This window comes from Anabrus simplex, chromosome 3, assembly GCF_040414725.1.
Source record: "Anabrus simplex isolate iqAnaSimp1 chromosome 3, ASM4041472v1, whole genome shotgun sequence".
NCBI lineage: Eukaryota > Metazoa > Arthropoda > Insecta > Orthoptera > Tettigoniidae > Anabrus > Anabrus simplex.
Window position 1 is genome coordinate 467817043 of NC_090267.1, and position 12068 is coordinate 467829110.

General features: G+C 38.8%; 1 protein-coding gene across 1 annotated transcript in view; it reads right to left on the reverse strand.

The window, feature by feature from the left end:
- Window positions 1–9860: 9860 nt before the first annotated feature.
- The window catches only part of LOC136866533 (succinate dehydrogenase cytochrome b560 subunit, mitochondrial), a 53856-nt gene continuing 51648 nt past the window's right edge, over window positions 9861–12068 (reverse strand). Inside the window, exon 5 of the mRNA XM_067143592.2 lies at window positions 9861–10199. Coding sequence (XP_066999693.1) covers window positions 10095–10199 — 105 coding nt within the window. The 3' untranslated portion in view covers window positions 9861–10094. The remainder of the gene's footprint in view (window positions 10200–12068) is intronic.

Below are 12068 nucleotides of genomic sequence, written 5' to 3' on the forward strand. Positions count from 1 at the left end.
GGCCTAGGCATCACTGAAGAGGCGTACTAGGGAAATGGGGAGTGAGGTAGTTTCCCGTTGCTTTCCTCACTGAGCCAGAAGTTGCTATTACATATCAGTCTGCCAAGCCCACTGAAATGCATGCACCAACCGACCCTATGAGTAATATTTTCACACCATTCATAGCAGGGACTGGCTGCAGAAGGAATGGCATTACTAGCATCACTCATACCTCAGTCACTTTCATTTTGTCAAAGCCAAGGATAAAGCTGAGACAGATCAATGAAAGTAACAAGATTGCTCTAGCCCATACCAGAAGACATAGTGCACTGTAAACACTAGGTCCCGCCAGCAAGGGCAACCTCCCTGGCCATCAGACGATAAAGATGTTGATTCCCACAGGGAACCTGAAATATTTGTTCTGAGTAAATTTATAATACCAATATAGTAGCCTATGCAGTGGCCTCCACGGTATGCACTAGCCATGCGTCTTGGTAGCTGTGCTACTTACCAACTGATGAGCCCAACTTAGCACACTGGGGCAAAACGCTGGCAACCAGGAATGAATTAGCTGGAAAATTTATAATATCCAATAACAGACTAACTATATTGGTATTATAAATTTACTCATTTGGAACAAATATTTCAGGTTCCCTATGGGAATCAACATCTTTATCATATGATGGCTAGGCAGGCATCAGTATTTGAAAATGAGACAAAGTCTCTCATAGTGCATTGGCACTGCCGGTGGCTCCAAGTAGCCTACACAGTATGCTCAACAATCGCATATCATAATTGAAAGGATGCTCCTGACCACGGTGACACATCACCAGAAGAGTGTACTGGCCGACTTAGGCACCACAAGTGCTGTCACAGATAACAAGTGAAAGTGAAGTGAAGTGAAATCTCTAGTAATTCTCAACGATAGTGAAAATTCAGTGAATTTACCATGTGAGAGTTTCAAATTATATACGTGAAAATGAATAATATCACATCACCACTATCATTACTAAAAGATTATTACTATTATCGCTTTTCAAAATATTATTATTATTATCATACTATGGCTATTAATCAAAATTATCACTACTTCCCTGGATAGCAATAATAATATCCAAACGGACAACATAAACATTCAGTTAACATAATTATCATTATCATTATTAAATTACTGTTATTATTATTATTACTATTAATTTACTAAAATATTTTATTTCCATCCTATGCAAAGATAAGAATTCAAAATATAAACCGCCACAAGACGAGACCAAACCAACAATGGACACACAGTTACTACTACCGCATTGTTGACAACACTGACTGACCCATTAACACAGTGACCACCACGACTATGAATGACATTCCAAACAAACAAATAACACCAAGACAAGAAAGACCATACCCCGCAAGAGACGTACTAAGTAGTATAAACCACTGTATAAATAAATATTAAACAATGTAACCTGTGAAATACATTTTTTTTTTTTTGCTAGGGGCTTTACGTCGCACCGACACAGATAGGTCTTATGGCGACGATGGGATAGGAAAGGCCTAAGAGTTGGAAGGAAGCGGCTGTGGCCTTAATTAAGGTACAGCCCCAGCATTTGCCTGGTGTGAAAATGGGAAACCACGGAAAACCATTTTCAGGGCTGCCGATAGTGGGATTCGAACCTACTATCTCCCGGATGCAAGCTCACAGCCGCGCGCCTCTACACGCACGGCCAAATCGCCCGGTCCTGTGAAATACAAAATGGATCATATTACCTAACACATATGTTACAATACAAAACAAAATGGACCTAACAACTATAGCCAAGCAAGAGGCTCCACGAAACAACAAATTTACCTTTAAAAATTTGTAAAAAAAATATATATAACTTGTGCTTGATATGTAATTATTGTAAACTGATACATATGTAGTGAATACGATCAGCAAGAAGGACTTAAAGACTCTAACCAAAGAAGAAGCTCAAGGAAACAATTACCAAATGTAAATATATGTAAATATACAAAGAAAGAATTCAATAAACGGGGTCTAGCGAGGGAAGACTATGGGGGAGTGTGGTGCGGGTCCTCTCCGTGGGTTGGTTCCCCTTGGTGGTCTGGCGATCTCTGCGCCAAATCAACAATAAATAATGACGTATGTACAACACATACAACCACGTTTAAAGCCAAAGTATCAATAAATCAAAAATCAAAGGCAAAAGAGCTACTAGGAATGAAATAACCTCAGCAGCACAAGCCAGTGGCGTATGCTGGGATTAAGATATGGGCTACCACTACACTTCGAAGGTTGGTTTAGTGAACGTCAAGCCTTCAGCATTTTGAGCTGCAGCCAGTAGCCAACCGAGAAGCCTGCTGTGTTGTCAAGGCTGCTTGCAGTTTCCCAAGCTACTGCCCTGATCTCTGCTGCTATCAACACTCAACCCGTGATTAGTTGAGATGAAAGTCCGGCTTTGTAGCTAAATGGATACATGTTTGCCTTTAGTCCGATGGCCCCGGTTCAGTTTTCAGAATCAACTCCCTCATTCTGTTAATTCCTTGGCTTGGGGACTGAGTGTTTATAATGTCTTCGCCATCAATTTATCCTCATTAGGTCACCAGCAAGCCCATACATATGCCATGCCCCATTATTATTATTATTATTATTATTATTATTATTACGGCATTTCCGGCTCCATGGCTAAATGGTTAGCGTGCTGGTCTAGGGTCCCGGGTTTGATTCCCGTCAGGGTCGTGAATTTTAACAATCACCGATTAATTTTTCTGGCATGGAAGCTGGGTGTATGTAACGTCTTCATCATTTCATCCTCATCATACCGCGCAGGTCGCCGATGGGCGTCAAATCAAAAGACCTGCACCTGGCGAACCGAACATGTTCTCGGACACTCCTGGCATTAAAAGCTATACCCCATTTCATATTATTATATATGCAATAAACCTATTAAGACTACGCAAGGTACTCGGAGGCGTGCATTTGCCATTCTTCTTCTTATTAAATTAAAATGTTGAATTTTACAGCGGTCATACGCATCGTTCACTACTTAATTAGCTTCCTTAGGAGATTGGTGGTGGTGTCCGACCCATGATCACAGATTTGATTCCATCCAACAAAAGAGAACACTAAACCTGAAAGATGGCATTTCATTTTAGCAGATCTACCAATAAAAAGAAAATAACAGCAGCCCTGCAGTGTCTTCCTACAAGGATGTGGAAGTAAACGGGAGTGAAATACTAGCGCACTGTTATCTATATAATTAAGTCAGAAGTATGAGGTGAGGAAGTACAGTATATACGATGAGTAACGCATGGTTGATAGCAGTGGTGATCTGACGGACCGAAGCCTAGCATACCTATCCCTCCTGTCCCCACTCTTATCCGATATACAGCAGCAAGCCGGGTGTGGCAAGTCGAGGGGAGACAGTCTGGGCTGCAATATCAGTTTCAGATGCCTTGCTCTCAGAAATACGTGCAACAGTTTTTCTCACTGCTTTGAAGCTTTGTAAACGGAGCAATATTTCACAATAATAGCCTTGGTAGCCGTAAGTATATGCCACTGGCACTTGGTAGGTGTGCTACTTACTAACTGATGAGCCCAATTTTGCACAATGGGGCGAAACGCTGGCAACCAGGAATGAGTTAGCTAGAAAATTTACAATGTCCAATACCAGACCAACTATATTGGTATTAAGTGGTATGTTCCGAGCTGTCAGTGGAGAGATGACGTGAAATGACATTAGTAGACTAATAATTTTGAGTGGTGTTTTTAAAAGTAGGAAAGATCAAAATATGAAGATAAAGTTGGAATTCAAGAGGACAAATTGGGCAGATCCTTGTCTATAGGAAAGGGAGTTAGGGATTGGAATAACTTACCAACTATATTGTTAAGTGGTATGTTCCGAGCTGTCAGTGGAGAGATGACGTGAAATGACATTAGTAGACCAATAAGTTTGCAATTGAATTCCAACTTTATCTTCATATTTTGATCTTTCCTACTTTTAAAAACACCGCTCAAACTTATTAGTCTACTAATGTCATTTCACGTCATCTCTCCACTGACAGCTCGGAACATACCACTTAATACCAATATACAGTAGAAGTCCGCTATAGCGAGTATGGCACATAACGAGAACCCCGCTATAACGATAACTTTTGTCCGTCCCTTCAAAATACAGTAGAAGTCTGCTATAGCGAGTACGGCATATAACGAGAACCCCGTTATAACGATAACTTTTGTTCTTCCCTTCAAAATTCCTATATTAAACTGTGTATTATCCTTCGGTTACAGTGAGAACCCTATCGCTGACGCATCCGTTATAACGAGTGATTATACGCGCTCTATTTTTTTTTTCTGTTGCCAATATTTATGCACCCAGTCATTATAATACATGCGATCGATCATCTTCGGTACCGTATCGTTTTCTCGCTATGTCCACCAGCGAGCTCTCTCGTCGATATTCGAGGCAATGTCGGAGTCAATTAGTAATACCCGTCAACTGCTCTTCCGCGAGGAAAAGCAAAGAGGAGAACCTGTTTTCGTAATAAATGCGTAAATAACGTGTCCGATAGCAGTTTTTAACTCGTTAAAGATAAACGCTGAATAAACGATCGCTTAATTTTAATGCTAAATACCGCAATTAAGAATGAGATAGGCCTACACCTCAAGATATGGCAGAGTGCGTCATTGATTACGAGGTTCGTTTATATTTTCTCGCGTCCGTTAAATTACGGAAAGGATATTATCATGTAAATTTATAGCGAGAAGATTATAATTTCTCTACTCCCGCTTGAAGTTTGTTTTCATCATACATGTAGTACAGATATAAGTAATAATAATAACTTAAATGTTTCCACCTTTTCAATACAATATATTCACAAAATTACACGGTACTAGTTTCGACCCATCTAGGGGTCATCATCAGCCGTATTGGAGCAAAGATCATTTGTGGCGAAATCCTAAGACAATATTATTTTATTATGTTATTCTTTAAAATAATATTGTCTTAGGATTTCGCCACAAATGATCTTTGCTCCAATACGGCTGATGATGACCCCTAGATGGGTCGAAACTAGTACCGTATAATTTTGTAATTTTGTGAATATATTGTATTGAAAAGGTGGAAACATTTAAGTTATTATTATTACTTATATATTGTTCAATACGAACCAAAAACATGAAATTCATAACCATCAATAGTACAGATATGTTAAGATATGTGACACTATTTGAATAACAAAACTGAAACGTTTGCCACAAAATGCGATCGATCTTCGGTACAGTGTAGTTTTCGTGCTAGGTGCATTTACGAGCTCTCTCGTCAACATTTGAAGGCGATAACGGAGTCGATTAATAATACCCGTCAACTGCTGTTCTCAAAAGAAAATTTGAAATGAAGGAGGATAAGACGTTTTCGTAATAAATGCATAAATAACGTGGCTGATAGCAGTTGTTAACTCGTTAAAAATATAGGCTGAAGTAAACGATCTCTTAATTTTAATGGTATACCGTATACTGAAATTAAGTAAGGAAGTGATACACCTTAAGATATGGCAGGGTACTATCACTGATTTCAGAGGATAGTTTATATTTTCTCGCGCCTAGTTAAATTTCGTAAAGCTATTCCCATGTCAATTTTTAGCGAGGAGGTTATCATTTCTCTTCCTTTTTTTCAAATAGGTTTCCATGATAGGTATACGGTTAGGTTAGGTGATACCGTTTGAAAAAGAAAACTGAAATGTTTGCCACAGAATCCTCTGGAGTGATACCGTATTTCTTCGAATCCAAGACTACGTTTTTTTCTCAGAATATCGTGTGAAAAATCAAGGGTCGTTTTGCATTCGCGGCCTGATAGTAATGAACAGCACTGGCAACCACCGCAGTAACCAAACCACACTGTTTCTTTTCACCCCCCTAACCGCGCGTGCCTTGCGCTTAGTAAAATCAAGTTTTATAGACAGCCGAAGTATTTTCGTGATGGATCGTAGTATTGTAAAGATACGTGAAACAGGTATTGCTGGAAAATTTTCAGCGTGTTCTCGTGGATGTTATGACGCCAATTTTAAGTTAAAGGCCATTAAACACTCAGAAATGTTCAATAATTGTGCAGCTGCAGGAAAATACGGCATAGGCCTAATTAAAGGCCATATTCGGCATTACCGTGAAGACAAAGATAGCTTAAAAATGCGTACTGTACAAAAAATGCATTCAGTGGCCCGCAACAAGGACGCTTTAAAGAAGTTGAAGATGAAATTGTGAGGTACGTGCACAAAAATGCATGGGCGGAATTGCCGTACCGCGGCGCAATAAACTTGCTCGTTGACTTTCAAAGTCCGCAATTAAGACCTATACATCGCTAGCCGCTGAAGCTGGCCGAATCTGGCAAGCAAGACGTGCATGTAGCGGCAGCCAGTTATATCTGACGCTGAGTGAAAGTACCGGTAACAGTTTTATAGTAAGCTAGAATATTTTCCTGGTGGATCGTCGTATTGTAGACGCACGTGGAATGTGTATTGCCGGCAAATTTTCAACGAGTTCCCTTCGATATTATGATGCTAATTTTAAGTTAATGGTTATTAAACCCAGTGAAATAAAGCAATAATTGTACAGCCGTAAAAAATACGGCATAACTAAAGCCAGTGTTCGGTGTCTACAGTCTAAAAATGCGTACTGTATAAGGAAAGACATTCATATGATTTTACAAAGCACTTTTTAAGCCTGATTAATGTTTTTGAAAGAAAAAGTGAGAGCCATCTTGGATTCGGAGAAATACGGTAATATAATATTTTTCAGAATGAAATTAAACACACACACTTTCACGTTGTATCAAATTTCAAAAACAACATACAAGTAAGCCGCAGCCTGGATATTATCCGCGAAAACTCAAATTTTGAACAAACTGATTGCCATTGCATACTGAATTTAATGTGTATGGGGGTTTTCCCGACTTATACAAAAAATCGGATATAACGACAATCTGCTATAGCGAGTAAAATTTTTGCCATTATGAATTCTCGCTATAACAGACTTCTACTGTATTTGGTCTGTTATTGGACATTATAAATGTGCAATTTCTTTGCATTCATTTAAGACAAGGCTAGGAAAATAAAACATAGGGTGATTGCCCTAAATGCAGATCAATAGTGACTGATTGATTGGTAGAGTTTCATAAGAGGTGTAGGCCTCAGACTATCTGAAACATCATCTAAAATAATAGAATGGCATGTAACCACAGTCTAATATACACAGTCGCGAAGCTCGGCTTATTTTTTTCATCCATGCGACTGCAGCGCTCCACGTGGCCAGCAAGCTGCCGGTCTTCTGGGATGTGTAAGTTGTATACGTTATGCGAGGTAAGCGTGAGGTAATTACATTATAGATGATCGGTTTTCTATTAAATTGACATGGTATGCACGAAAGAAGGTGTGTGTGGCTCAATAAATTGCTCAGTTACAAGAAGACACCAGAGCTATCATTCTTTAGGCTTTCTAAAGATCCTGTACATTAAAGCCTTAATTACTGTTTACATTTTCGGATAAGAGAACAATATTGTGAAGATTCAGAAATTTAACTTCAGATAAGTAGGCATTTCGTTCATCACTGATTCAGGAATGTAACTCATAGTGAAATCCATCCAATTATATGAACTTAAATAACGTTTCAACACAACCGTAACCTTTAACACGTAGCGGTGTTTTGATTTTCAATGTGTAGAAAATTGCTGTAGTGGTTAGTGTGATTAGCTACCACCACCCGGAGGCCCGGGTTTGATTCCCGGCTCTACCACGAAATTTTAAAAAGTGGTTCGAGGGCTGGAACGGTCCACTCATCCTCGGGAGGTTAACTGAGTAGAAGGGAGTTCGATTCCCACCTCAGCCACCTTCGAAGTCGTTTTCCGTGGTTTCCCACTTGTCCAGGCAAATGCCGGGATGGTACGTAAGTTAAGGCCACGGTCGCTTCCTTCCATCTCGCTTGTCTAGCCCTTCCAATCTTTCCATCCCCCACAAAGCCCCTCTTCAGCATAGCTGGTGAGGCCGCCTGGGCAAGCTACTGGCCCTCCTCCCCAGTTGTATCCCCCAAAACCAAAGTCTCACGCTCCAGGCCACTGCCCTAGAGGCGGTACAGGTGGGATCCCTCACTCAGTTCGAAGGAAAAACCAACCCTGTAGGGTAAATGGATTAAAAAAAGAAGAAAGACAAGAAAATTGCTTGTAAATAGTAGGGGGGATGATTTATTGAAGAAAAATGTGAACTATTTGTACAATAACATCACGTTATGTTCCAATCATTTTGGAGATAGCCAGTTTATGTCAGCAGAGAAGAATTAGTATGGAAACTCCGCAGATTTCTTCGAACCGAAAGTTATTGATAAGAGATGATTAGCTCGTCTCAAAGGAGCACAACACACAGTCATAGGTTGCACCGACTCAGATAGGTCTTTTGGCAACAGTGGGATAGAAAAGGGCTTGGAGCGAGAAGGAAGAAACCATGGCCTTAATTAAGGTACAGACTGTTTTAACAATGGGAAACCACAGAAAACCATCTTCAGGGCTGGCGACAGTGGAGTTCGAACCCACTCTCCGAAATGTAAGCTGATAAGCCGCCCAGCTATTTGCCCGTTTGTCAGAGGAGCCGAGAGAACGTGGGCTGTATGCTCACTAACTTCGATGTAGTATACTATTAATTCCCTAATGTTAATACCTGATTTCCTACATTAATGCTCTGAAGGTACTAAGTCATTAGTGTTGAAATTATTTGTGAAACTAAGATTAGATTACCTTGTGATATTTTGCAATGAATGTTTTCAGTGTCACAAAACAAAAAAGCTCAAAATCCAGCCATTTAGATTCCTGAGATGTTTGAATATTATTTGAATTGTTTTTAGTTCATTACTATTTTTATGATTTATGTGAAATTACCAAATTCAGTTCAATAATAGGATTTTCAAAATGTCTAAGACCTTAACTACAGTGGTATGATCAGCTGTTCCTTCGAAAATAAACTATTGTTGTTTTCCTTCGGTATTATTACCTCGCTCTAGTCTAGTGTATCAACGTATTTTATTAAAATGTGCGATTAATATAGTTGTCGAGGTGGTTACAGTTTATAATTTACGTGGAAATGTGCATTCAGCTGTTGGATAGAGAATTGTTCCGGACAGTTAGAGCTTGCTGGCCGCTACGAGCGCTAGTGTCGTTCCGCCTGGCAACAGGATGCCATTTCATTACTAAGGAGCTTCGCGACTGTGTATATTAGACTGTGATGTAACGTTGTCATAGTTGTACTGCAGCCCTGGTTGTTCTGCAAATGGTATTTTGCAGGTATTTTGTCGTGACATGTCCACTGTAACCGTCACCCAATGGCTCTTGTCACTGGATGTGCTGGCATTAAATTATTGCCTTCATCTTCCTTTGGAAAGAATCACTGTAACTCTTCTTCTAATAACACCTCACTGTTTCTTCCATTTCTTCTATACAAAAGATTGAAAATTCCAGATTCCCAAGAGCATGAATGGTCTCAACACTGTAATTCCTGGGATTCCCATATGTAGGTAATGAAAAATCACTCAAGATAAGAAACTTAGCTTGCACTTTTGCATGCTGACTGCACATAGAGCTTGACTTTGGTCAAATTTTCAGAACTTTCAGGAAAGATCCACAGGTAGAAGGAAAGGTAAAAAGATTAAAGATTGAAAATCACAGAATGTGTATTTAGGACAATTCATCGATGTGACACGGTTCCAACATCGTACTGAGCTGGAAATAATGTGTATGTCAAAACGGCTCAAGGGGTTAAAGTCTACTTTCAATGGATCAAGGATGAATTTAAACAAGACTAGATCTATGCTCTCTTGAGAGTTGGCATAGAATGAGTTTATCCAAACATTCTAAACAAGATTTTATTTTACAGTGCAATAAATACCAAATATTAAGACAAACCACAAAGAGTGTATCTGCATATAAATATCGAGCATTAAATTAGTTTATCGTAATTACACAGTAAAAGTACTTCACAAGGAACACATATATAAAACAAAATACTATACAGAAATACTTCCAAGGCCTCCACTTCCAATTTAGTGTGTTCAAGCAGCTGCACTGATTACACTCGGTACCTACTTAAAGAGAAACTAGCCATGCAGTAAGAAGTGCCGAGAGGGCAAGTGTAATATAACCAGTCATATACACTTGTTTTATGGTGAGAAATCTTCCAGTGTCCCAGGCCTGAAATCAAGAGAAAGATATAACTTAATAATAAATATCCACAACATTATCATCATACGAGATATATTGATAGTCTGACAAATAAATGTAGGCAAAATTTTCCTTTCAGTCAATTCTCAAGTAGATTTCACATGACTATATAAATGAAGCAAGTGTGGTGATGGCTCTTACTAAACAGTTAAATATAATTACACACACATTGTTTGGATTTTATTACAAAAGGCTTAGATAGTAAAATCTCAGTAAGTTGTATCTGCAGGTGACAAGGAAAAAGAATGTGTTAAGCGAGAAAACTTAAGACGGAATTTATGAATAAAAACTATTCTACAGGGATATGGAAACACTAGATACGATTTTTTCCACATGAGGGCATTTTATGTTGCATATCCACGGGTACAGTGAAAACTATATCTGTCATTTCTAAAGATGAGAGGAAAGTATTAAGAGGTGAAAACCTTTTCTACTGGGGCTTATAAAATAACAATGCACTAAAAGGTGTGAAAAACACCAAACAAATATGGAAACATGTGCACAGGGGAGGGTCAAAAAAATATCTAAGTATGATTGCAGATCACACTCTTTCTAAAAAAAAAAAATGTTAGCAGAAGCCTTTTATTTCAGACCAGTGGGTTACTAACCCTTAAATGCGGAATTTATTATTTCTTTCAAATAGGATTGTTTTTCATTCCAGAAATAATATATTATCAGAAAAAAAACTTTGTCAAAATATTTTTAAAAAATATGTTTGGATCAGTCAAAATGTTAAGTGTTTTGAATGTTTCACATATCGGTATGTACAAAGCTGTATGATTACTGTAGCTACTGACACACTTCAGTCTTAGGGATATTTCTTGCTCACTAATTCTCTGACATAAAGCAACACTTTATTTGTTTTGTCTTAACTGTTTAAAGTTTACATTTTACTCCAGTGATTAGCAAGAATAAAATATAGTTAAATTTATTAAATATAGTTATATAGTTATTTTTTATACACTAGCGACACCCACCGAGTTTGTATGTAAGGTAAAATCGTAAAGCAGATAGAAAGCAAGTAAATTCTCCTTTGCACATATGCAATGCTGTGCATTTAAGGGTTAAACACTATTTTCTGGCAACACTCTTAGACAATGAATTGGAGGTTACACTCGACGAAGTGCGACTGTGAGGAATGACTGACTGACAAAATAAATTTCTAACTTCTGAATTAAATGCAAAATACAAGCAAAAATAAGTTCACTGTGTAATTCAGCAATCTCACTGCTAACCGGCAAGCAAAATGAACATTCCTGAGGTTAACGGCTTGCTTCCTGAAGGTACAACTTATCCTGTTAAAGTTCAGGAATTCAAGACCTTTTCTTGTAATGAAGCAAGTATGGTGATGGCTCTTACCAGAGTTGGAAAACAAGTTTCTTTCACAAGAGATGACAACATTTTCAGGGCTAGGAAAAATGTGATCGTACTAAATGGTAATAGTGAAAATTCATGATGTGATAAACGAGGTATATTTATATAGATTTAATATGATGCCCTTGGTTGTGGCATCATACACAACCATTAACCTGGCTCAAGGGATATAGGGTCATCTTCCCTATCCTTCACTTTAATAATTATTGTCTGGCGCATCCACGTTGTGGGGGTGGGTATCCTCCACATCAGTAGGCCAGTGTGAAGGAGAGCTAAGTTCAGGCAGGGACCCGTCTCAAGGGGTATAATGTGGAACCCATGCTCAGGGTTACGGGTGAAGATCTTAACAGCATCTTAGGCAGGGAAGGAGACCTTCAGAATGGCAAAGATGGTGGATGAGGCAACCCATCCTCTCTGGGGGAAATTACGAGAGAAAACCATTGCCTTGTGGAGAAGAGGGATCTT